The sequence below is a fragment of the Prinia subflava genome, chromosome Z, assembly GCF_021018805.1.
Source record: "Prinia subflava isolate CZ2003 ecotype Zambia chromosome Z, Cam_Psub_1.2, whole genome shotgun sequence".
Lineage (NCBI taxonomy): Eukaryota > Metazoa > Chordata > Aves > Passeriformes > Cisticolidae > Prinia > Prinia subflava.
Genome location: NC_086283.1, coordinates 16,778,224 through 16,805,693, shown reverse-complemented (window position 1 = coordinate 16,805,693; position 27,470 = coordinate 16,778,224). Strand labels below are relative to the sequence as shown.

The 27,470-nt window shown below is 37.8% G+C and overlaps 1 protein-coding gene across 2 annotated transcripts; it reads right to left on the bottom strand.

Annotated features, from left to right (window-relative positions):
- LOC134564483 (transmembrane 9 superfamily member 2-like) lies at positions 1-26,558 on the bottom strand. Of its 2 annotated transcripts, none has more exons than XM_063423363.1 (17): positions 25,895-26,558; positions 25,459-25,526; positions 24,073-24,166; positions 22,393-22,520; positions 22,039-22,168; positions 20,973-21,100; positions 19,699-19,810; positions 17,537-17,616; positions 16,529-16,637; positions 13,466-13,598; positions 12,267-12,386; positions 12,032-12,089; positions 9,599-9,758; positions 8,766-8,917; positions 8,540-8,651; positions 7,952-8,123; positions 1-624 (listed from the first exon to the last, which is right to left on the bottom strand). In XM_063423363.1, the coding sequence occupies exons 1-17, from the start codon at positions 26,009-26,011 to the stop codon at positions 557-559; spliced, it is 1,941 nt and encodes a 646-aa protein (XP_063279433.1). In that variant the 5' UTR covers positions 26,012-26,558; the 3' UTR covers positions 1-556. The 2 variants fall into 2 exon arrangements, with proteins under 2 accessions (XP_063279433.1, XP_063279434.1); XM_063423364.1 differs by having other exon boundaries at positions 25,459-25,500; positions 25,895-26,033.
- Between the last annotated feature and the right edge of the window lie 912 nt (positions 26,559-27,470).

Genomic DNA, 27,470 nt, shown 5'->3' with positions numbered 1-27,470 from the left:
TCAGCTGGAATTGTGCAGTTTTATTTGAACAAAAACCAGTGTCAATATTTTGAATAAAGTCTACATTACACTAAATGCATGTACATTTGTAAGAAGATAACCTAGTTGTAAAGAAGGTGCAGGATAATATGTACAATCATAGTTAAGTTAAAAAAATTCACATTTTACATAGATTTACTTGACAGTCCCAGGCTCTCATGGCATATAAATGGTAACCAAAAGAGGTAACAAAAAAACCCAAAAACCCTAATCACAAGGAAATTCAGCTGGAAGACCGCATAATGCACTCAATTTTTCAAATAAACTAGTTCATAGAATTCTTATTTGTCCTAAATCAAATTTTGGATACAATTTTTGAATTGCTATAAGACGTAAACATTTTAGTTTATATCAAAATGGCAATGGTGCCATTTTCTTCAATAAAAATCTGTATTTTGTGTTGTGGTCTGGTCTTCCACTGTTACAAATTAGAATAATTACACAGGATGTTTCTCAATACATGGTAAAAATTATCAAACAGCAAGGGAGATATGTGCAAAAGACACATCGAAGCTTTTCAGTCCACCTTCACAACACTGTAAATCTTACTTACAAACCAGAAGCAGGCAAAAAATCCAATAGTCCCTGAAATGAGAAAGTAAAAATGTTAGTTTATCTTCCAGTTTGCCCTGAGAGAGGAATCTGACAAGTACTTCGCAGCAGGACAGCATGTAACATTGTAATCCAGCTAACTATCCAGAAAAACAGCACTTCTTAGATTTAGCAACATACATTCAATTCCCAGGCTAGGTTATTGATTTAGATCAGAGACGACTTTCAGGGACCAGGCCACTTCATGTACATTTAAGCCACTGATGACCGTGTTGCTGCCACTGTGAGCAGGGATACAAGCACCAGTACAACACCAGTTGACTTTTATAAACACACCCAGTCAGCCCCTAGCTGGTTTTTTTTTTTAGATCTACAGTACTTCACTGCCACCTATGAATTACGACACATAACTAAGCCTTGGAAAAATTCATCTGTCCCAGTTTTATATTCATCATTCTCTATTTATACTTGAGAATAGAAATTTATTTTTCTGTGTATTGTGTTACCTCCTTTTGGCAAAGGAATGCTCTGAGTGCTACAGCAGCGACAAACCAAAACACTGAATGAGATTAATATACACCAATTTTCTATTTTTAAACTGATGAACGAATTTGTGATTTTCACCAACAGTCACTAGTATTGGGCAACTGCAAAGACACTGTCCATCACACTTACTTTTAAATTACTTTAAGAACTTCATATGCAAGGAGAAAGAGTCTCAATCAATTAATTTAGTCTTCAGCTTCTAAGGGAAGTAATGCACTACTCCTCACACTTGTACTTAGTTGTAAACTGACAGAGGGATATTAACCCTTAACAAATAAAAAAGGAAAGATCTCAATTGCACTGAATTCCCTCTCAAAGATATAGCTAAATGCCAGCCCTGGGATAACCCTTCACAGTTCCGCTGCAGGCACTCACAAGATCATGCACTCAGTTTCTCCAGTTTTATATTATCCTTTTCTATCTGTACAGCCCACATTAACATCATGTCCAATCTCTTTCAGTATTGTGACTGACTTAATAACTAGAAGATTCTTTATTAGGCATTTGGGTTTTTTATACGAGTTACATTTCTGTCTTTCAGACCACACCTACACGTTTGCCAAGCAAGCAATCTTGGGATGCTTATTATCTGTATGCCAATTCTTACATTCCTCATGCTACCATATATATTTTCAGTTAAAGGCTTTTTGACCTACTATTATTTTATGCCACAGATTACCCTTTCCCTTCAAGTTTGCAGTTGTTATTCTCTGACACAGTAGGAGACAGCAGATTTATGGCTGTTGATAGGAGATCAGACACCAACCACACAAGGGATGTAATTCCTTTGTAGGCTTGACATCACTAAGTCTTTGCAGTTCGTGGTCATATCTCATTCTTTCCTACTGTGTCAAATACTCCAATACCAGCATTGTTACTCTAAGCTCTACTCTCACAGTTTTGTCCTAATAATGGTTCTCAGCCTCTGCTTCCTGGTTGTTTTTATAAAATAGCCCACTCCAAGCCTTTTATGGCTTTGAAAGCAGTTTCTTCCAAATGTTTAACAGATGAGATACCTTAAAAATGTAGCTGCTGTTCTAGAACAAAAGTGTACCATCATAACAAAAATGCACAACTATCCCAAGAATTACAGCTACTGTAGTTTTCTGGGCATGCCACAACTTAATATGGGAACATACTCTATATCCACATATTTTCCTCCAATCCTTGGTAGTCTGAATCTTTATAACACATCAGGTTTTTATAAAACATTGCCTCAGTCAAAATAGAACTTGAAGACTTCACAATGTGAACAAGCATTTTATCTATAAACAAATTTTCACAGGTTTCAGTAACATTGATTTTCAGCTCTCCCTCCCCCCAAAAAAGTCTGTTTAGCAAATTAAAGACCAAGTACAACTGCTCATTTTTCAAACTTTATCAAAAATCTTGTCAATGTACTGGAAGCAGAGTAAGACACTTTTTAAGTGGTAACGTTTGTCAGATACCAGATGTGAATTGTGAACTCAGGAGAGAAAGGCAACACTCATCACCAGGACACAGCCTCAGGTAGTCAGAACCTCAGCATCTTCTCTGGTGAGCACAGATTCCTTCTGCTGCTACTTCTACATCAATAATTAGGGCTTGCCAGCACTGTAGTTTTCTCTTCCCTCCCATGAGCAAATATATCCTACAAACTCCATATGTGGATAGCTCTAATGACCAGAAACATCAAAACCAGAACATTAAACTACAATCTGTCAAAGGTACCTCTCCTAAACAGCCACGAGATGCACTAAGATCAGAATGGTTTAAAGGTGCTGGCACAAACTAGGTTGAAAAGTGGTTTTAGTGCCTTTTTTTCTTTTTTTTTTTAATAACACCGGCCAAACAGACTAGAAGCTTCTAAAGGCTGAGGTCAGATTTGTCCTACATTGCATCCAGTATCACTGGACAGAAATTAATGTAAGGTAAGAGAACATTATTTATAAGGTTCCCCTGAACAGCTGCTTTACCTACATGACTGCTTATGTTAGCGCAAAAAACCCCTCATTTTTTGCCTTTATTTTTAAGAACATGAACCACAGCACACTGCCCGGTTCCACTGACATTCAGTGTGTTTTCCACCTCAGCCCTTGGGGTGCTTGTGATTCCATAAACCCTATAAGGCCCACAAAAGGTAAAGCAGTAAAAAAGCTTCTGATTTCCTACATAGTAATAAATGTGCCAGTCAAATAGATCTGCAAATGAGTAGAAACTGGGGAAGAAAAATAGCTCTGAACTAGAGTGGCTTGTTTGCAAATTCTAGCCAGAATGTTTCCTACATTTTCTGTGTTTTAGCCCATTTCACAGATTTGTCACTTGCTCCAGATTTGAGCACTTTATACTGGACAGCACCTCATACTGGATCTTTAGGCTGGTGCTGACAAATATACAGGTTCTCAGATCCTTCTTTTAACTACTTTGACTAAAGCCAGTCTTAAAACAGATAACTCCACACTCTGTTTCCTACACCTGTACCTCTACCCAGAAAAAATGCAATTATAAGTGTCAGTAGTTAAAATGCAACCTTGCCATTGCCATCTCACATTGCATGGCTTGGAATGTCTTTTCTTGAAGATCATAGGTAGCACTTCAATCTTGAGCATTTTTCTAAGCTCATCTTGCACCAAAATTTAAATAATCATTATTAAAATGAGCCTCTCATTAGAACAGGAGAAATATTTAGGTAAGGTTTACGTAAGACCACACCAGGATGTTGCTTTTATTTGTCTCTTTCAGAACACATTCAAACGAAAACCCAACTTTTTAAGCACTAGCAACAAGAAGCACACCTCTGCAGCTCAGGCTTCTCTGAAGACATCAATGAACACATGACAGAGCACAGATATCCAAAGGTGTTTTTGGTAAAGCTGTTAATAAAAAAATCTAGCACTAAGTACTAAAAAAACCAAACAACCAACCCACCACCACAGCAAAAAGACCCAAACAAAACAACAAACAAAAACCTATGGAAAAAAACCTAAACCCCCCCACAAATAAATCAAATACCCCACCAGATGAGAGTTTAGACCATTATGTTTCTTTTCTGATTGGTCTAAACTCCTTCACATTTTAAGGTTTTTAAATTTTTCACATGCACATCTCCAAAGATGTGCACATTTCACATGCACATACCAAAAGACCCAGCACCAAGCCTAACACCAATTCGTCCAATGAGCCTGTATAATCTGTATGTTTGGTTTAATCCAATACAACAAATTAGTTTCTTGGCTAGTGTTTACTTTACCCAATCCTAACCACTCACCAACCTCAACTGAATGAAAAAGCACCTGAATGGTCTGCATCGAAGAACTGGCTGTTGTGGGATATATCTTTAGTTTTCCCAAGGAGGTGATGTGCATATTTTAAGATTCTACTTTTTAAATATTCCCTGCTAGCCTAGGAAAGTGATGCCATCCCAGTGCACAGCAGCTCACTGCATGTCAATGATCATTCTAGGGAAGTACAGGTAAGAGATCTTTTGCAGGAGCCATTTCAAACTCACAAATGCAGATATGAAGATGACTCAAGACATTTATTCAGCCACAAAGCAAGATATATCCAAAAATCCCTTTATACTTAGTGGGGAGACACTGACACCTCCACTGTTTTTTGATGATCTTGTCCTCAGCTTTAAATTCTGCTGAATAGTCTGGTCTACATATATATACGTACAATATATACACTACAACTTTCTGATACACAGAAACAAGATGTTATACACAAAGCCAGCATAGAACTGAGTAAAGGACAGTTATTAGTAAACCAGGTTAAATTCAAAATTAGAAAAAAGGATTAGTGCACAGAATGTCAAAATACATTAAGGAGACTCTTCTGCTCTACTCATCTCTTCCAGCTTTATTGTTTAATGAAGAAAAAAGAATTCAGAGCACGAGCAGATTGTAAGAAAGCAAATAGAAAAGCACTCTGCACTTGGCTGATACTTCTCATGTACCTTAAAAGCTCTCTGTATCATACTGGTTTCAAACACTGCACAGTGGTGGGTGCTTCAGAATCTCAGATTCTAAACACAATGTACGCAGAAGATCAAAACTCAATTTTGAAAATGGCATTAACTCACAAGTGAAAATGATGTTCAAAAATAGAGGTCATTGTAAAGAAACATGCTTTGACTATGTTCAGCATTTTTTTGCCTCCACGAATAAAATACATGTAATCATGTAGCTATTCCTATCCAACCACACTTGTTATTTCTTGAAAGATTAGCTGCACTTTGTACATTAAAATCAAATTGTCTGGTTTGGGTGTACACACCACTGGATTTCACTGGTCAGATTACTGTCAGTGTTGCCATACAAGCACTCAGTTCCCATTTACTTATTCATTATGATCCTTTTGGTAACACAACTTGCTGCCATGAGGAGGTGTTAACACTGCCCTTTATATTTCTGTCAGAGTTCTGAGACCTAGTAGGCAAGAACAGAGGAAACCAAAATACCGAGTGCTAACTTAAGTGGAAGAGATCAAGGTCCCATTTTTGGTAAACTATTAATCAAACAGTGTGCAAAATTACATTAGCAAACTCCTTCACCTCCAGAAACTGTGACAGACTGAACCCTTATTTTCTAAAACAATGGCTGCTACGGAGTATTTTACAAAACAAGCAAAGTTAAGCATCTTCTCTTTGTGCCATTTGTCCAGAACAGCTTACACTTCGAGCCCAAAGATCTATCACCTAACTAGATATGGAAAAGAAAGTTATCACAGCATTTTGCATTAGCAATGATTTATTATGTATTCTGTGTATCTGTTGTACCCATTAGCCTTCTAGTGACTAGCTGTTCTATTAAGTGTCAAAAAAAATGAGGACCATGCAGTAGCTTTCCTCATGAGCGACAAAAGCAGCACAGGGAGCACCATTGTGGGTTTATTCCAAAAGAAAAGGATGATGCTGCAAAAAAACCAGCAGTACAGTTCATTATTGTACTTGGGGGCCTCATCGGCCTTCATATCAAGAACTCCAGGATGAGCATATCTGAAGGTTTTAACACCATTTCAGTACCTGCCATAACGATTTCAATTATCATTTTATATATGAAAGAGATGTTTTTAATGCCATCAATTTGCATATTATAAGTGATATTGAAATTGGCAGGATTGCAACTAACCTATGCTAAAATCCTGACACATATTAGCATATTGCTTTGGTATAAAAGCAATTATTAAATTAAATAAAAATTATTAAAACATTTTAGATTACTGTTTTTGAGTTTTTTTAAAGTATACATAGATAGATATTATAGAAGACATCTGGAACTTGTCTGTTGCACCACGACTTAGGCAGAGGTTTAACTAGCAATACGCAAACTTTCACGTTTGCCTTCTAATAATTAAAAAAGAGGAAAAAATTAAATCCTTCTTCATTTTTTCTCCTACTTCCTTTTAGAACTTTTATCGTTCTTCTTAGGAGACACATTTCTAAAGAACAAAACTCAGCAATAAGTGACAGTTACTGTTATTTATTATCATTTCTACAGCATAACTGCTTTGTTCAAACACGAAGGAATTTTCTTCAGGTTTTTATGAACAGTGATTTTTTTGCTTTGTGTCAATCAGTAGTAGAAAAAACAAGGATGAAAGAAGTCCTTCTTACTGCTACACTGACAAACTTGACGTCTGACGCTAAGACTTACTTTCATTACCTATTTGAGCCACTCTTTTTCAACTGCATTAACTGCACTTAACTAAAAGATGCATTCCACAACATGAATGCAAAGTAATCACAGCAGCTTTCAACAAACAGGCAGAAAAAGTTAAAAAGTAGCAATATAAACCACCATGCCATCCACAGAGAAATCCTCTACTACAAATCTTTGGAGTGACTATCACAGCTGTTTTTATGAACAGCCCATCATATATGAACAAGCATTTTCTCTAGTTCTGTCATTGCAGTATTTCATGAAGCCAAGCAGTGATGCCTCAAAGATCTGACTTCATGTGTTAAATCTACATATACAACAGCAGCAGTATGATGAACACCAATGTAAAACACTCATGGCTATTTTTCAAGGCCAGTACCCTTCAAAGAGCTTCTTGTTTCACTAACACATGGTAAATTTGGCACAGATTTCTCATCAAATCAACCTCAAAATTATTGTTGCAGTCAAGTGATTATGAACATTAAAATAATCCTGTTGAAGACACTTGGTCTGCATGAGCTGTATCAGAAAAGTTGGACAAGTAACACTGGAAAGCCTTATTTCAAATCAGTTCCTCCAGTTATCAGTTAATCCAGTTAGGATTTCCATCACTATGAAGTGGTTCAATGACCAGTTAAGACAACTCTAACAGTACTAAAACTCGATCTTGCCAACATTCACTTCTCCCCCAGCACCAGCCTCCTTCACTTGCTGATAGTGAAAGCTGAAAATATCTTTTATCAGCCATACACAGAGTGAAATTATCTCCTAACCACAGAACTTCTAGAACCAATTACAAAATCCAGAATCAAGTTAATACTCGATATCAAAGTGAACAAGAATAGGCCTTTGAAAATACACGGGTTTGAACTCACTGCTAATATAATATTCAATAAAGGAAAATTCACTCTACCATAAATAAATGTAATTTCAAGTTAGGAAAAAATATAAAAAATAACTGACTGGGCTGTGTGGTGTCACAAACCATGTAAGTTACACTGCCTAAAGAGCCATAAATTGTATTTAATATTTCACATAATCTAAATTTCACCTAATGCTTCTCATTTCAAAATCAGAATTTTTAGTTTGAATATATTAATATTAATACTATATTAATTTTAGTTTGAATATTAATATATTCATATTAATTTTAGTTTGAATATTGTACTTACCTGTGAAAAGAAAAAAAATCAAGACCATGATCATTGTGTAACCAAAGTATAAAATGGTGCTGGCAGTTCCTGTTATCTGGAGTTTGGAGAAGAAGTAATGGACTGCATAGATGAAGAGATAAACTGCTGTAAAGCTGCTAGTCAAGAACGACCTCCACCACCAGTGATAGTCCTGAAAGAAACAATAAACCACTCACTCAGAATCATCATGTAGGAAATGGAATATAGATAAGATGGTGAAAAAAATAACACTGTCTTATGAAACACATTTAATTCTGTAAAATTTGGCTCAGAAAAATTCCACATAGCATGTAGATATTTTCTTTCTTCGAAGTCAGCTGTATTGCTTCCACTAGGAAGATGAAATTACTCTAAGATCAAAGCTGTTCGGTTTTGCTTATCTGTCGCCAGCAGTGGATTTTGAAGCAAAGGGGGCATTTCAGAAGAGTGGCTAAGACAGGCAAGCCAAGGCTGAAAACGCAATCAGTTCATAGTGTCCAGCACTTGACAATGTATGTGAACACCTCATCTGCGTGTCTAACACCTTCCAGCCACAAGTCATATCTACATCAGAACTGTAACTTTTACCTCTGCACACAGATGGAAGTAGCACAGCAAAACTGTAGCTTCTGAACACGTAATTAGAAGAATTATAAAAACTAGGAACAGGAATCCAAACATGTAATACATCTGATGAGACCTAAAATTAAAAACAAATAAAAACATATTATTTGCTCTGGGATGTTCAAACTCACAGTGTGTTTGATAATACACAGATACTATATAATATTATATTGTATAACTAGATACTCACCAAATGCTATTCAGAATGAAAAAAAGTTGAATAAAAATACAGCCAAAGGGTAAGATACCACCCATGATGATACCAGGCAATGGCTTTGTGAAAAATGACTGCTCTGGGATTTGGCGAGGAATCTGGTTTGTACGCACTGGATGCTCAATGGGCTGCAGAAAAAAATAATAGAAATAAAAGATGAGTTATTACATCATAAATAAGACTACTTTTCTCTAGCATTAGCATATAAAGATTTGATAAACATCTTTTCATTCATAAGCCACCACAAATTATCAAACAAAGAAACCTATAAACTTGATGTCCACCACTAGGAAAAAGCACGTGTGCTTTAGACATTCCAACTATGGACCAGTAAGCATGGCAGAACACGAAAGAAAGAAATCTGTTGAGTCCTTAATTAAAAACAAAATAAAATTTTTAAAAATGCTGTAACATGGTCTTTTTCTTAGCTGTCTGGCATTACTTCAAACTAGTGAAGTACACAACTGAAGCCTCTCTGAAGCACTACTTCAAAACTCAAGGTATTGCTACCAAGGTATTGCTACCAAGGTATTGCTGAAGCACAAAAAGCAAGTAAAAGCTCCGAGAACATTATTAAAACCTGATTCCAGTGAATGGACAGAAAAAAACTGTTTGGTGTATACTACAAACGGTGTATATTACAAACATACACTCTGTTTCAGTATCAAGACAGTAAAATATTGGTTTACAATCATGGGATCACAGATATTTCAATCCAACCTGATCCTGTCTAGAACTCTTGCTTAGAGATTCAATAGCTCAATTACAGAGAACAGGTGTATTTCAAATCTGTATTCAAAGGGTCCTACCTTCTCTTTGAAGCCAAAATAGGCACCAACAAAGGTTAGTGGGACTGAAATTCCAAACCACATAGCAAGGATAGCAACCAAAGTGCCAAAAGGGATGGCAGCTGAGGAGCCTTTCACCCACAGAATGAGATTCATAATGAAGAAATCAGCAAACACAATCCTGAAAAATAAAATCAGAAAATATATTAAAATACTCAAGAAAGACTAAATATCACTTAGTATTACAAAATGTAAATCAGTTAAAATAAACGTAGCTTCTTTCAATTTTCCAATTTCCCAACAGTCCAAGTTCCTTTCACCACTGGTAGAGTTAAAGTAAAAATGCCTTCACCACCCAGTGCTTGTAATGTAGGTACCTATGGTAAAGCCATTATTTAAATAAAGACTCTGTACGTAACACCAAAACATGCCACTGAAAATATCTATACAAAGAATGGAAAAATATAGAATAAATTTAAAAACTCCTTATCTGAACCTTGTTTCCTATTAAAACCATAAATGTTTCATTTATTTATGTTCTTTACAAATAGTAAATTATTTCTGAATAAATATAGTGATAGCAAAGTCTCCTACGTAGGAAGCCCCAGGGATTTTCACAACAGACCTAATGTGCTGCTGCAGTTTGTGTCATAAAGGGAAGCGGGAATTACAGAGGGCTCTGCTCTACAACAGAAATATTTGTATCAGCATGAAGTTACACATATTAAGTAGCCTGTGCTTCTGGAGAATTTAAATAAAGACTGCAGGAGTTATGACTTGTCTCTAGACCTGCTTTTCCATCCCCCATTAAACACGTCTGCCTCATTTTCTAAACATTCTGGACAAAAACTAGAAAACAACTCAGAGATGAGAATCAAGGTGTTGCTGAATCAATGAGATGAAGATTACAAACATCTCATTCTGAAAACACAGCAGAATGTTCATTCTGCAAAGGAACTGCACATAAAAAGAAGCTTGTGTTAACTGCCATTATTCCTGGATTCAAAGATGCACCACAGAAAATTCAGTCTCAGAAAGGGTCCTGTAAAGTGCACCACTTTCTGGGTTTTGTCAAAAAAGTGTTCCTGAGACAGAATTTAAGTAGCCCTGAAGCAAACATGCATCCTTTCACTGTATTTAATTTAAAAAGGAAGGAGGAAGGATTAGAGAACAAACAGGCTCCTTTTTGTCCTAGGAGAGGCCTGACACTTGCCAAAACTGTTTGGGGGAACAGACTTGTTCAATAAGCACACCCAAGTGACCCCTGGTGTAAGCATCTTGTTGAACAAAAAATAAAAATCAAATCCATTTTTGAAGTCTTTCTGATCTTTATCATCTACCCAGGCTCATAACACAGACCTCACTTACCCCCTCCACAGTTAGAAAAAATACTGCAAATATGAACTCCTATCAGTCTATTGAGATTAAAAAGGCCTTGGGCTGTTTATGATATTATGGAAATTCACTAAATTAGCACAGTGTAATCAGGTTATCTGTTCATATTCTATCAGCCCAGTCATTTTCCTTCCTCTGTGACACTCAATTTATTTGGGAGTTTAACTGATCAGCACGGTATTCCTTCCATCAATACATTTTTCCTCTCTCTCCTCACAACATCTAAATGACAGGAGGGAGACTGAAGCACTTTCTGTTTAGAAGAAATATTTCTCACAGAAATACTACATTTGGTTGTTATCAAGTACATTACCTTTCATTTGACGAAATTCTGCTTTACTTAAAGCCAAGTCATGTTTTATTCATTCTGAGGTTTTTGAGGGCTAGAAATACCTGAAGAAGTTTATAATATTTTCTTCCACTTTTGCCAAGGGATAACTTCAGGTACTCAAAGTTGCAACCAAGAAACATGGAAGACTTGCAGAAGAAAGTAGCTTCTGCTTCCTGCCCCCACTAACTCTCACAAAAGGTCATAAGAGCTATGAGAAAATGAAAGGTTGAAGTGCTATTGCCCTTCCCAAGCAGGACACACTGTATAGTATGATACACACTACAGCCATACCATAAACTGGACACCACCTACATTTATGTAAGAAGATTATAACCAGAATTACCCGGCACATACTGAGTACTGCAGTACCTAACTGGAATTACCCCCTCATTGTGCCCAATGTTCTGCTGCAGTGATTCCCAAAGGCTGTGACACAACCTTTCAAGAGAGTTGCCTTATTCCTCCTACTCCCGCAGCTGACAACAAAACAAGAAGCCAAGAACCTAGCTGTGTTCTAGACTACTATGCTCCAGCTCCTCAAAGAAAGAGAATTCACTTTTCTTTATATTCACAGATAGGTAACGTACAATAGAACAGCAGCTTGGGAGTACCATAAACAAAATCACACAGTCAAGCATCATAACTATTGGCTTTTCCCCAACTCCTTTCCACTTAAGAGTCGTCTATACTTAAGAATAAAGGAAAGAATGAGGGGAAACAATACTAACCCAGGGCAGAGCAGAGCTGTAAGCAAGACATTGGTCTTCCACTTCTCACCTCTGAATGCTGAGAAGAAAAAGTAAACACAATTTCAAAGTCATGCCTTTTTCCATCTGCTTTGTAGAACGGCAGCAAGAAGCAGATATGCTGCCTGAGACACCAGCTCCAGCTGGAGGACTATATTCAGCCCAGCAATTCTGAATTTAACATGTTGTGTCACATTAAATAAATGCATGTACTTACTCTTGTACATTCTAGCAGACACATAACCAGCTGGAGTTCCCAGTAAAACCCACAATACAACTGCACAGGTCATCAGAGCACCACGGTTGGCAGGAGAAAGGAAACCAAGGCAAGCTAGGACTAAAGAAACAAAAAGATTTTATTTGTGGACACATGTCAAAATATCCCTATAACACAGACCACTATGAAGGTTTCTCTCTTTCACTACCACATATTTAAATGAAGGCTGAGTGCGTAAGTTCTTGTACAACCTCATCACATGAACATATCCTTAATGGCACTGTTTCATTCAAAAGCATTATTTCCACCTCATCTCTTAAGTAGAAGACTTCTCATAGCCAAAAGACTGAAAAAAAAATGCCACCATCCATCAAAAGCATTTTCTCTTTTCATCTTTTTTTCCTATACTACTACACTGATGGTGCAGGAAACTATCACTGCTAACCAAGATACAGAGTTGTGATCAGCACTGAAAGACAAGCCTACCAAGAAAATTCTAGTAATCTTACAGTATCGTGCAATAAATAGAAAAAAGCAGCTTCCCTATGAAAGAGCAAGATCTGAATTAAACCTGGAGAACAAAATTTGAAAGATTCTTGTTTTGTACTAAATGTCAGAGTACTTTCCAATTCTACTGTACAGTAAGAGAAGAAATGCTCATAAACTTTGCAGATAACCAATAATAAAATACCATCTCATGGCAGGTTACATAATCACATGTATATATAGCTATTTATGGTAGGCTTTTATTATCTGAGCATTGTGTCAGTGCTATTGCACTGGTGTGCACTCTCGCTTATATTTCTTTACGGCTGCAGGCTCATGTCCAACATAAAGGACAGAGGGTTCTCAGAACATTAAAGATTTGATTACATCTTTGAACTTGGATTACTGGAGCCCTGGATAATTTCCACCATGCAAAACTATGTTTTTTGAAAAGAAACTTGTAAGAAGAAAGTTTAATTTCTGAATTCATGAAGAATCTGCGTTAGCCCAGCTATCACAATGTTCTCAATGACAGTGCATACAACAGCATTACTGAAGCTATGTAATTACTGTTATGAAATTGCATTAATATTTTATGTTATGAAAGGAAGGACTTCATTTCCAAAAGAAAGCTTCTGTCATTTGTTTAATAATATTGCATCTTTCTTATTACTATTACACTACATACACACCCCCTTAATGAAGTTACTTACATAAAGTAATAAACGTCATAATGAAAATTTGGGTTCCTTGGCCCAAAAAGACAGACAGTAACATTCCCTTCCTTGGAGGTCTAAACACATCTCCATGAACCAGCTTCCAGCCAAATTCCTCTTGGGCATCTTCCTGTATAAAATCAACAATGTCTTTAGCAGCGATACATAATGCAGTAGTGATTTAACACAAACAAGATGCAAAATACATATTTAAAGTTTGATTAGCTTCCAGTTAGGATCCAAAGCCAGACTAATTGCAGCTGATTCATCACTCATTGATTTTATAACCCCCTAATGGTTCGGTGAAAAAGGCAAGATTTATCAAGAAAATTCTCATCTCCTAAAGCAAGAAAAAGCAAATGTAATTAGTCAAATCATAGAACATCATTCTAAATTTAAACAAAAACAAAGCATTCAGTGTAGTTTTAACTTCAATCTAGTTCATGCATTTATCTTTTTATGCTTCAATTTCAAAGCCCATTGGTCTCAATGACAATACTGGAAAAGAATGAAACCGCCTCTGTACTCCAGAAGGAAGTTTGCTCCTTGGAATCATGAGAGACAAGTACCAACACTACAACTCTGTCCCACTGCCAGAGCTGAATGAATGGAAGAATGGAATGGGGAGGGGGAAACCTTAGTCCAGTGGCTCTAAGGAACCACTGCTGAAACACAAAACTTTTCAATAAAGTCACTCAAAACAGACACCTCCCCTCACAAAAAACAGCCAACAACAAAACTAATGCACACAACCACAGAGAACCAAACCCCACAAGAAGACTCTCTACTTGTCTTACAGTTAAAAGCTACAGATTCCATTCATGTAGGAATACTGAGTTCAGTTCAAAGGACTGCTTACCACTAGAATTAATGCTTGCCAAAAAACAGGGTAAGAAAGAAAGCAGACCACACTGGTGAATGACATAGAGCACCCTAAATGGCAATAAATGATGTAAATTTTCTTTTTCTGGAAGACAATCTTTGCTTTCCCCATACTGATACGTCTGCTTGCTAGAAATTACTCTCAGAAGGCTGATATATGAAAACAAAAATTGAAGACTATTAAAACAAGATAACTGATTAAAATACAAAATCATGCCTGATAGAAAACAATACGTGATAGAAAACAATACTAGATATCCAGGTATAATTCCAACACGTCAATGTTCTTCCAGCAAAGAAAGATTTGTTTGGTCAAAGAACCATAAATACAAAACTTCCTGTAAGTCTGAACTTCAACTGATTGTGATAATGACGAGAAAATTGTTGAGGTAAGACAGAAGAAAGGTTTTTCCCAGGAAGTTGTAAGTAAGGAATGAAAGAGTTGCAAAGGTTACCACCAGAAGCAAATCTCTGTTTCCAAAATGGTGACCACTAAGCAGGAACCAATGCTTAGTACCTCATGTCCTGACAGAACACAGAAAATGTTTCAAAAAGTTCAGCAGTATTTAATAATTAATTTAATTTGCTAACTTTTAACATACAGCATAATGATAAGAACTGTACAATTAAACCAAGTAGTATGCTATATCTTTGAGTTTCAAAAAATATTAGAGCAAAATTAAATTTTCAAAGATGCAGTAATCCTCATCTTACCATTAATTTAGCTTAGTTCCCAAAACATACTAACAAAGATTAAAGTCCCCTACATTCAATATTCATTGTCAAAAAATTTTAGAAAAAATAAAAAATAAATAAATAAACAAGAAAAAGAGCTTTCTCACTGGTGAAAACATGCGTTCTCTTCAGTTCAGGAATCCTTTCTTAGTCCTAAGACCCTAAAAGTAATCTAATGATTTCTAAACACTTCATTAATGAATGTCTTACTAAATCCACATCACACTAAGAGCCAGCTAGCATCAGCTGAAATATTAAATGCACATTCTAAGACCACAGTCACTGGCTGGTGCATCAATCTCTTTTGAAGTACAATCACCAGCATCCCCTAAATGTGAGATACTAATTTGCTTCCCTGCATCTTTTTCAGCCCAGGTCCTCTTTTGCACAATTATTTCACACCTTTTTAAAGAAGCTCATTGAACTGCAAGAGATCTTTAAGTCCCTTACACCTGGCAAGAAAATAAAAAACTGTGGCTTTCTGAAAGTCACACCTATCCCTGCTGTTACTCATAAAAACTAATCAAGCTTCCACAAGTCTTGCTTTTTATCACATTAGGAATGATCAACTAATAAAGACAACACAGTATAAAATACTGAAGATAATTTGAGAGATCAAACAAGCTTCACAAACACATCCTCATTTAAAGGATGTGAGAAAAAATCATTCACTTTAAATCACTGTATGGATTTATATTAACAAAAGATATTCAATATTTAAAACACTAAGAAGAACAGAAGCATTTTCAGAGGTTTTAGTTTCAATAGGAAACATTTCTGTGCATTTTGAAGTATCTCTTTAACCAGATGGCCGCAACAAGAGTGAAAATTCAAACCTTTGTAGCATCTGACATTACTTCTCATATTTAAGTTGCAGATACCACTTTTACAATGAGAAAAAGGCTGAGTAAAAATTACTCTCAGTCTACTGGTCAAGTCTTTTCAACTCAAAATCAGTTATATTCTCTTCCACTATAGGAACCTACTGCTTTCCCATTTTAAGGAGTAAATGTCTCAAAAAAACTCTCAAGAGGTTCAGCTGGATGGCAACAGGCTTCAGTCATCTCACTAATTTAAACTAGACTCAGCTTAATACAGCGATTACCATGGGAATTGTATTCACAAATAAAATACAATATCATTTACAGACATACCAAGTAGTCCTAACACTGCTAGAGGTCAGAAGTGTTGCACATGAACTGCCGTATTATGGTCTCCTAACTAAACAAAGTGATTCCACCACACTTTCCATCCACAGGTAACATAAATCTGTATCAGCCTATGTTAATCAGATTATCTCCAATAATTTTTAACCCCCAGAGATATTAGCATGTATCAAACTCATCACAGTTATATATCTCTCTAGAGTGTACTGACAACTAAGGATAGACATCACTGTGGACAGAAAAATGTGCTCATGTAAAAGCTGTAAATTTTACTCACAGAAGAGTCGATCTGGTTGTATCTTGCAATATCTTTATGAAGAGTCCTCAGGATGATCATAGCCACCATGCCAGATAAGAAGAGAACAATTACGAGGGAATTCATGATACTGTAGATAAAGAAAAAGTCAAACTTTGAATACAGTTTTTCAGGTTTCAGGAGATGTACCAGTTCATACTACATGTACAGCTCAGATCTGAGGAAAAACCTTAGATATTCAAGCCTTTCAGTATTTTCTCATCCACAGAAGATAAAGGTACACAACTTAGAAGTCTGTGACTTCTTGGAAAACAGAAACAATATTTCATGATACCTTGCTAATTCTGAAGACAGTTACATACTGCTTTTCTTTATTTTCCTCTTATACAGCTCAGAAGTAATTTCCCTAGTGAAACAGCTACGGTTCTTAAAGACTGTCAAGTAGGTTTTATATCTATCAACTAATGAAATCGATATTGTGCCATTTAATGTTTTGTAGAGAACAATTTATTTGGATTAGTCTTTTCAAGATTTATATTGCAAAACATTAACACTTCAACACAATTTATATACTTATGTAGTATCATTTCCATGCTATGGAGGGAAATAAAATAAGGAAGAGCTTTTCACATCCATCTTTTACTCATAGAAAACACTTTTTTACTGTAATCAACTGCTGAGTACAAAACATGCATTATACATATCTAGACGTACCTCTCACATGGCAGTCAAAGCCTGATGGTAACAATAAGAATACTGCAGAGCTGCAATGACTCAAAACTTCTCCAGAATGGAGATGACAAAGCAAAACAATCGAAGCTGCTTTCCTTTTGGATACTGATGATGCATTCCTTTAACAAAATGCACTAATACAATTGCTCCCAAGAGATGAAAACTTACTTCACATATGAAAGCAAAAAGTTTTCTTGACTGAAAACCTACAGATTTTGTTCTATTTCCCTAGAAGTACAACTAAGAAATCTTTGTGCTCCCCTGCAAGGTTACTCACTGAATAAATGCAAATCTTACCTAAACCACTGGATGTTCGTATGCGGCATGGACTCCAAAATGTAGTCCCACCTGGAAGCCCACTTAATACTATTCTTTTCCTATAAGGAAATGAAACAGTAATTAACAGAAGCAAGTACAAGTTGTAGCAGTCTCCGGAAGGGAATAAGCATACCACATCCCTTCCCCAAACCTTCCAGACAGCAATCATTTCTAAGCTGGCCACCAACTCTGGATGTAAAAGCTCTCTCCCATTAACTCATCTCTAGAGACTCTAAAAGTGCATCTTTTCATTGAAGTCTCCTATCCACATCTTCTAACTTTAACTTAGGCTTCAACTAAGCCTCATCTTTCCATGATTTGGGATGTAGCTGCCTGCAGATCCCAACTGCTCAAAAACAATCATGCCACCACTACAAGATTTTCCAAGCATAGAACACTGATTTTGAAACTTCAGCTTTGTCAAGAATACTCCAGAGAGAAATTCCAGGGGAAACTAGAAATATATTTTTCTCATCACCTTTAATGTATTTAGCACAGGCTCCTTCAATCTCTGCCATAGTGCTGGCTGACACAGAATATTTTCTACTCTGATTTCTGGCAGACAACTTTGACTTCTAGATATTCCTGTGATGGACCTTCATGTGTACAACAGAGGACTCTTTCTGATCCACAAGCCTTATCCTCCCCAGTTGTTCACTTTGGATGTACACATGCGTTGTTCTGCTACCAAATTTCATCCCTTGACTGGCATGAAGTTCTGATGAATTTCTTCATTTACTCACAAGGTGCTAAGTTTGCACAGCTGAGTAGCAAACTGCTCTCATGCTTACATTTTTGTACACTTGTGTACTAAATATTAGAGCTATGATGATGTATACTTTTCACCCAGTGCTAAATACCTTGTCCATTTCAACTAATTAAAGCAGATACCATAACTTTCTCATCTGCTGCCATATTAGAAAGGACCATAAAACAGTTATATATTTTACTGCTTCAGGCTTAGCAAAACTGATGCTTTTCTATTTAAAAACACTTCTCACTGATCAACAGCCCCCTTTTAACTCATTTTGAAACTACCAATAAAAACTAAAACACATGAGATACTATTGAAAACCAAGCTTTATGGATGACAGAGAGAATAAGCAGTTTTAAAGTGCCATCTGCTGGAAGTATCCGAACCACTGGATGTGAACCTTACCTGCTCCACGACAAGGAGAAAGAGTGTAGGTACCCAAACACCCATTATGTAACCAGAAAAAGTTCACACTAAAGTTCTGAATCACAATTTACCTCGAGATTTAAACACAAATGTTAATGAAAGAAAGCTCATTCATGTAGGAAAAAGAGTCGAAAGAGGATCGGGTGTCTCAAGGGAAAAGTAACAGGCTACAGAGCCTTGCACCTCAAGATCACTGGTTCAAATCAAATTCAATTTGGCAGGATGAAAACTGTTGCCGTATCACAGCTGCTTCACTACCTGTCCAAAACAAACTGGTGGTCTCAAGCCAAACCCTCTAAGATTGGTGTCTTACATCAGAAAAACAACCATGCCTTCAGGACAGACTGGAACAGAGATTTGAAATTATTGTCACACCCACAGGAGGCTCATTTTCCATGCTGGGGTAAAGACCCATTTGCCAGAAAGCAATTTCCTCCTAAGTCATTACAGGCTGAATAAAGCATTAGTGCATTAGTAAACATTAGAGTATTAACTCTAAAAAATAAACTATCATCTACTCAAGATAAAAGCCAGTGGACAAACTAAAAAACACACAAAATGAGACAAACCCTGCAACCTCACAAGATAAAGCTTTACAGTCAACATTAACAAAGACATGCCCCCAAATATAAACTGTTCTTCAACATAAGACTCAGCACTCTGACTGAAATCTCAAAGCAGAGTTTACCTCAAGGAGGACAACTCTTCCAGTTATTCAGTCCACTGATTTTCTATTAGTAATAGAACACAGGGAAAAAAAGTCTTCATTTATATTTTCATTGTGTCACTTAAATTACAGGAATAAAAAACCTATTAAGATTTTCAGAAAAATACCTCTCAAGACCATCCGTACAGAATTTACAATTCTGTAATCCAGTTATGCCCATTAGCAAGTTATCCAATTGCTTTGATTTCTCTCTTTTGGGGAATTATGTATTCATGTAACAGATTTAATACTTACTTCAAATGTCACAGAGTAAGTGTAAACCAAATTCAGTTTATTGGTGAATTCTCCAGGAATCTCCATAGGTGGACCTTCACAGCTTAAGTTGTTCTCATCTGTATGCTTGTAGCTATTAGAGAAAAGAAGTTAAATGAAATTTTAAAAAACTTTAGTTTTCTTGTAAAAAATTTAGCACTGCGCTCCAATCACAAATACTTCCCATTTGGAGAGCTTCAAGGCTGAAGCAAAACACCTGGTCAGAGAATGACAAAATTAAGGTTCTGTACAACCTAACTGCCCCATCATAGTCTGCAGTGCCAGGGAAAAGGCAAATTACCATTTTTTAGCCATTCGGGATGCTACTGATAAACCATTAATGAAAAATGAGTAAGACTGGTAGAATCTTCCCAGCACCCATGGAAGGAATAAACTTGCATGGCAAATATAATTAGCTAAAAACACACTGTACCTTTGCAAGATAAAAACCAAGTACAATCATGTCATGTTGTACCAAGCATGGATGATTTCAGAAACTGTAGTAGTGTAATTTATTGACTTACTTAACTTCTGTAGAAAGGAGAGACGAGTTTAGCTATAAAAAAAGACCTACTTTGAAACTTTGTAACTGGACTGCAGTTTTCAAATATAGATAAATATGAACTGTGTATGAAAAGATTGACTAGAGGCCTGTACTTGCTTCAGTCTTCTTCCAACTTCTGAGTTGTTGCACCTCCACTCTGGCCAACACAAAAACTAACAAGCTACTGTTTGAGAAAATCAGTTAGTCTTCTTAGGAAATTAGTTGTTGTCATCTGCAGTTCTGAATACCAATGTTAACATGGTATTTCACCTGTACATCTGTATCCAAACTTACACAGGAAAAAGTACACCTGTACATTCATCCAAAGTACATTTTGGAGACAAGTAACAGATCTGACATGGGAAACTCTTACTCAGTGAAAGGATATTTCTGAAAACCTGCACATCCAGACACAAATCAACCAAAACATGAAAAAGGCTCTGTTGTTTGGGTCAGGCTTTAAAAGTTTGCACAAGCAGCTTTTCCATCACAAGAGACTTTGGGCAACACTTTAAAAGCAAAGTTAAATGGCATTTACATTTGGGGAACTGTCCTTGTAAACAGAACAAGACATAAACCAGCATATGAGAAGCCAGAATAACAAGTTCCTCAGAATTTATTAACACCAACAACATCTCCAAGGAACTGTTTTCTCTGGAACCACTGTTAGGACTCCAGAGTACCAGAACCTGCTGCTTTAATGCACAGTTACCTCTGTGGTCTCAGTCTTGCCATCACCAGTCTTGCACCAGGCCAGTTTTCATCCTTCCCGCTGTGGTACATGATTGTTATGTCAACGTGGTTGAAGAGGTAGAAAGTGTTCTTCTTGTTAAACTCTGACTACAAAACATGATCAAGAGACTGAGCAACTCCTCCAACAGGAGAGGGCGCAAGAAGTCAAGAGCTTTAAAATGAGACGTGGAGCAACAACAGGAAACACTTCAACATTAATATACGTGTACAAAAGATCACTTTCAAGAATCTGGGGAGCCTGAGGAGTAACTGTGTTGGAAGGTGACTGCAGATAGAGTAAACTGAACGTGCATGATAAATGCAACACTTCAAAGAAGCATCAGACCTTCTGCATACAAATGAACTGACTGCACTGCACGCAAGCAGTGGTAGAGCAGAGTCAAGGAAAGCTGTCTCCTCACCAAGAGGAGTGTTGTCCCTCACCCAGGAGGTATAACTCTTATCACTATTATCAGTAATTGTACTAGTTCACAATAGAAGCCCCAGGATGGCTGACACATTTCTAACTGTCAACATAATTTTCCCTGTCACAGCTATGTTTGTTATCCTTCAGCCATCTGGGAAAATCCTAACACATTTAACTTGTAAACTGTGCTAGACATAACTTTTGCAACTAGAACACAGAGCTCATTTCTAGGACTTCACTAGAAAGCTTCTATCTGATACTGATAAAAAAGAAAATCTTGTACATGAACACAATATAAACAAAGAATGAATAGTTACTAGGATGGATATACATGAAATTTCAGAACAAAACCTCAATTTGCTAAGGCTTTTAAATATCCATGCCATTATTTTATAGCTTTATAAAATATCCTGGTCAAAGACCTGTATGAACATTTTATTAGGACAACTGTGTAAGTGAGACACTGCACACACTAGCAGCACTCAGCTCCGTCAGTGCCCACAGTCTGAACATTAAGCATGTTTACAAACACATCTGTTCTTCCTCAGGAAAAGAAAGCTTAAAAGTAAAACCACAAATGAAACCACCCTATACTAACAAAAAAAGTTCCACCACTTACATTTATAACACAAGCATCTTTAACTCTACCATCTGGAGTAACAAAACATCCTATTGGAAATCCTGGATTACAGTATTTTTGTCCATCTTCCACATCATAACACCACGTTACAGGCATGTTATCGATAATCCTAGACAGAAATCATCAAAGAACACATCCTCAGAAAGGGATACACCTCACTTCACAGTGACATTTCACATTCATGTAGTGCACACACTTTTCAGTAGTGCCTACAAGATGCATAGTAGAGAGACAACTATCACACACAAGGAAGAAAGCAACCACTTAAAACATAAATAACAAATGTCCAAAAGCAGAAAATAAACCCAACCTCAAGCACATGTCTAGGCTTACCAGTGATGCTGATAATTCAGCTGCATTCCTTTCTTCAAAAAAGCCAGTTTGTTTTTATCAGCACTGTTTCCTGGGTCATATGATCTTGTACAAACCTTCTTGCAAGTTTCTTGCTTTTTAAAAGTGAACTGTTAAAAAAAGCACAAAAATCTCAGTCACTTCAATTTTGCTTTAAAGATCTTTTAGCATTTTTCGGGGTTTTTTTAGGTAAAGTAGGGTGGGGTTTTTTTTAGCTAAATTACCTCCTTATTTTAAGTTTCTAAAGGATAAACCCAGAGGGCTGATAATTGAAAATTAGTAGAAAAGGTATTGCTTTTTCTTTTACCAGCTTGGTTTATTTTGCTAATTGCATCATCTGCTAAAAGAGACTTTCACTATGCCCTTCTTGAATACTTCATGTTAACTTTAGCTAGTTTTCCCCATGACGACCAAGTTAGATAAGGCTGCCAAAAGCACAAGTTGCACAACATTTAAGCTTCAAGCACAGACATCACCTTACACAAACCCACTCACGTTTGCATCTCCAGCTTCTGAATCGGTTAATATTTACCTGTTAGTGAGCTTAAAACACGACTGAAAATTCTGTTATCAAGGCCCAAACGCTAACCAGGAACAGCATTTTCTAATTACTGCAGTGTGCAGCCATTTCAAACAATTCTTATAACACTTAACCTATTCAATACGTATCCAGTCCAAATGACCCATGCTACATATTGAAAAGCCTCTTGTGACCACTAATTTTAAGTCATAAGACTTAAAATTACATTAGCTCAGAGAATTAAGGACATTTCTAAGAGCAGTTCATATAAGGGGACAGACTAATGAAAAGATGTGATCAGTTCCCTTATGACTGAGCAGCAGTAGACCCAGAAACTGCTGCCCCTTTTTCTCACACGGATTTGGATTATCTAGCAACCACCACACACACACAGAGCAGAGTTTTCAGCTTCACTGGCACATCTAAGCCTGGAAGCTGCAACTGAACACCATACAGTACACCAAGAGCCAGTTTGACAACTGCTCCACGTCTAATAACTGTCCCAGATTGACGGCACAGCTTTTTAAATATGCTACATTTGGTCATTGCTAATGCAGGGCGTGATATAGGAAAATACCACATAACCAACTCGCAAAATACTTCTATACAATCATTTTACAGAAGGTTCCAAGAGATATGCATCAACACGGAAAATCTAGTTTCAGACAACAGATGATAAGCATGCACAAGCAGAGAAAAGCTGAAAGTGAGCCACAACCTATTTCCCCCTTCCCACTCTGGGAGTTGCCCAATACTACAACCAAGTATACGAAACAGTTCCTGAACTATCACTTTATAGTCTCCAATGTTACATTTAATAAACAAATTATTTCAGATCAGCTAACACACCTTACATCTAGCTATTACGTAACTACCTAAGATATAATTTCTGGACTTCTCTACCACAGAGCAACAGGCAAGAAGGGTGATCACTGGCTCAGTTTCCTAACTGTAGTTAAGCAATCTAAGATGCCTTTGGGCTGGGAGGAGTTTTATTACAGAAAATCCATAGTGCTTATATTAAAAAATATAAAGACAAGTAATCACCCCGTCATCAAATCTTCAGCTATGTCTATGGATCACAGCCATCAGAATGACAGCTATCAAATTTAAACAGGATCAACTTCAAGGGATAAAATAACCTTATATGGAGACGATGCTATTCTCTCCCCAAACAGCACTTGTCCAAGATTTTCTGATGGTCTTTTCTCTTCTTTATCTTGACAGAAGTCAAAACTGGAAAAAAGCAGCAAAGGTTACCTTTTATTTTTAATTGACATATAGCTGTAAATACCAGCCTAAAACAAATTCTTAAATTAATGTCTTTAACATAGTAGTTTTCACGATTTTTTTAAATGTTCAGCCAGTAGTAGGAAAAAAATCAGAGAGCCTTTACAAGGAAAGCTGGCATCTATTTTAATATCAATTTCAACCAATACATACTCCAGCATGTCTTTAACAAAATGCATGATGCTTAGTCCACCCACGCTTTTCAAATGGCAATTTAAACAAACAATAGAATGTTTCATTTTGTGGGAAAAAGGGGACTGTGCTACAGACTTTTCATTTCTCTTGCAAAAAGTTTCTGAAGAACTACAATCCTTTCTTAAAGGAATATTTACAAATAGCATTTAACATGAAACATATTTCAAAGAAGGAAAGTGCCTTTAGTATTACAGTGCCACACTGTCAAACACCATTCAATTCTTTTCAACTACATATAGCCTGAAACTGCTGAATATGGGACAATGTAACCATTCTGGCTTTTCATTAAACACAAGTAGAACCAGGTTACCTTAAAAAAACCCAACATAACAACAAGCAAACCCATCCTGATCTTTGGTACCTAAGTATTTTCCTCAATCAATGGTCCTAAACGCACTGTCTTCCATAAAGTCTAATGGAAATAGAGACAGGGAGATTTTTTAGTCTCTGGTCTTGCTTCTACTGCTACACTGCCCAGGGAAAGAACTAAAACACATGCACGTTTTCTTTTCTGTGCCCAACAGCAAGACTGCAAATCATATTGTTTATCATCGTTTTGTAGCCCTATAAATATCTGCAAAAGCAGATAGAAGTTTTCAAATAAAAGAAGCAAAATTAAACAAAACCAAAACCAATAAACCAAGAATCAACTACAGAGCTTTGGCAAAAAACGCAAAGTTAACAGTGACTGGTCTCCTGGTTTCGTTAAATGACCAGCAAAAAAAGGAACGCAAAACATCTGATACCCTAGATTTGCCTAACAGAAAGAACTTTCAAATATGTCACAGTCAATACTACATCTTGTACTCAGCTCAAAAGAATGCACCTATAAGAAACCCTGCAGCCTTTTTTTTTTTAACCATAACAGAAGACGGTCAGGTGGCACAGGTGTGGCCTTCATCCTTCCCACCCTCTTGAACTTCATTCCTGCCACTGAGCACTGGATTCATTTTTCCATCCCTACAGCCAAAATACTGACACCCTTACGGTAAAAGAAAAGCACCTTTCCAAACACTTCTGGAAACCAGTTGGAATGTACTTACGCATCATATTCATATGGCAGAACTGATTCAACAGAGTCCAGCCTGTTCACAAAGAGCTCAATTAGTGACTGAAACAGGAAAGGAAGAGAAAAAGTATGAAAATACGGACTTCCCGAAACAGCCTGTGTGGCTGGTACGAAACGCGTGGCTAACTAGCAAATGCTGCTACCCCATGGCGGAGCTACTCTTGGCTGCTGACAGGCCCCGGCCACGCCAGGAACAAGGCGCTGAGAGTCCTCCCAGCGCTGGCTGGAACGTTCAGCGGGAAAAAGGAATACCAGCTGGGGGTGTCTGTCTTCCCCGGAGCAAAGGCTGCCGTCCGCGGGAGGACACCCGCGGGATTGGGAGTACCCCGCGGACCCCCCGGCCGCGGGATCCCCGAGCGGGGCAGGGCGAGGGGACGGCCCGCGCCGGGCCCGCCTGTGCGGGCTCTCACCTTGCAGCTCTCGGTCTCCTCGCCCTCCTCACAGAAGCTGACGGGCGCCAATCCGGGCAGGTAGAAGGCAGCGCCGAGAGGTGCCACCAGCAAGAGTGCGGCAGCCAGCAGCCTCATCTTGCAGCCTGGACGGGCAAGGGCACCATGAGGCGCAACTGCAGCCCCGACAGCCCCGGGCAGCGCCTTGCGGAGGCGGCCCCAGCTCAGTCGGAGGCGGGGGCGGGCGCGTCATGGCCGGGTCGGGGCCACAGCGGCTGCGCGGCTCGGCGGGAAGCGCCGGGAAGGGCCATCTTGGGGACGGGCATTCTGAGGAACGGGCGGCGACAGGACAAGGGGCAACGGCTTCCCGCTGCCAGAGGGCGGAGTTAGATGGGATACTGGGCAGAAAGCCTTCCGTGGGAGCGTGTGGGGCCCTGGCGCAGGTTGCATAGAGAAGCTGAGGATGCCCTGTCACTGCAAGTGTTGAAGGCCAGACTGAACGGGGGTCGGAGCATCCTGGTCTAGGGGAAGGTGTCCCTGCCCATGGCGGGCGGGGTGGGAGTGATGGAACCAGCTGATCTTGAAGGTGCCTTCCAACCCAAACCATTCTAGGATTCTATGATACCAGAATCTCTTTTCAGGTTAATACCTCTGAGTTTAACACGGGGCCAAACACCACCATGTCAACCAGACGAGGCCACTGGGTGTTACATCCTGTCTTTCCTTAAACACTCCCAGGGACAGTGATTCTACCACCTCCCTGGGCAGCCCGTTCCAGTGTCTAAGTACCCTTTGAAGGCCTTTTTAATAAATCTCTACTTTATTCCTTTAACACTGCCTAGCCTCTGTTCTAGGTAGCCTCTCAAGGCATCAATATAATTACAGCATTTATATTCAAATACTGTTTTAAATGTCATTATGTTCATGCTAATCCTGCCTAACTACATGTACAGTATATGTTAACAAAATGTTACTAAAATGAAGTCTGGAATTATCAATGAAATATTTTACTCTTTTAATCAGAGGAGACAGGAAAGGAGGCTTTTGTTTGCATTTGCTTAATTTTCCAGTTGTCAGGAAGTCAATAAATATACCGGGGGTCAGAGAAGCACAGAGACTCTACCTTGACGGAGGCCATTTTTAGCATTTTTCTTACAGGACTAACAACTTGCTTTAGTTTTCACTATCCATCCTAGGGAGGCTCTAAAGTTTGAATTCTTTTGTATTGAAACTAGAATTTGAAGCTTTTCTTCATATTATAATTGTATTAGTACCTGGTAATGCCATTCTTTGGCAACTGCATTGATACCAAAGGCAGTGCCCTCCCACCTCCTTACAAAGGTCATCTTTCCCTTTTCCCATTAACAGTAACAGCATCCAGAAACTCTTGAGCATCCACACTAGTAAGGTGACATCTTCAAGTACATACTGGAGTTTAGAGAAGTGTTTGAGAGCTCCCTTCCTTTGTGTTCTCAACACATCTATGAGCTAATCTGAGGCAAAGTTGCCCTCTGCTTCCCATGGCACCGACAGCAGCTGAATATCAGTATCTGACAGACTGAAAAACTGAAGAGAAGGATAGAGTCTGATGTTCTCT

Coding starts and splice junctions, on each gene's coding strand:
- LOC134564483 (XM_063423363.1), bottom strand. CDS start 26,011: ATGAGGCTGCTGGCTGCCGCACTCTTGCTGGTGGCACCTCTCGGCGCT. Junction 24,167..25,458: donor CTGCCATATGAATATGATGC/GTAAGTACATTC, acceptor GCTTTTTTCCAG/TTTTGACTTCTGTCAAGATA. Junction 22,169..22,392: donor CTGAATTATCAGCATCACTG/GTAAGCCTAGAC, acceptor ATTTCTGTCTAG/GATTATCGATAACATGCCTG.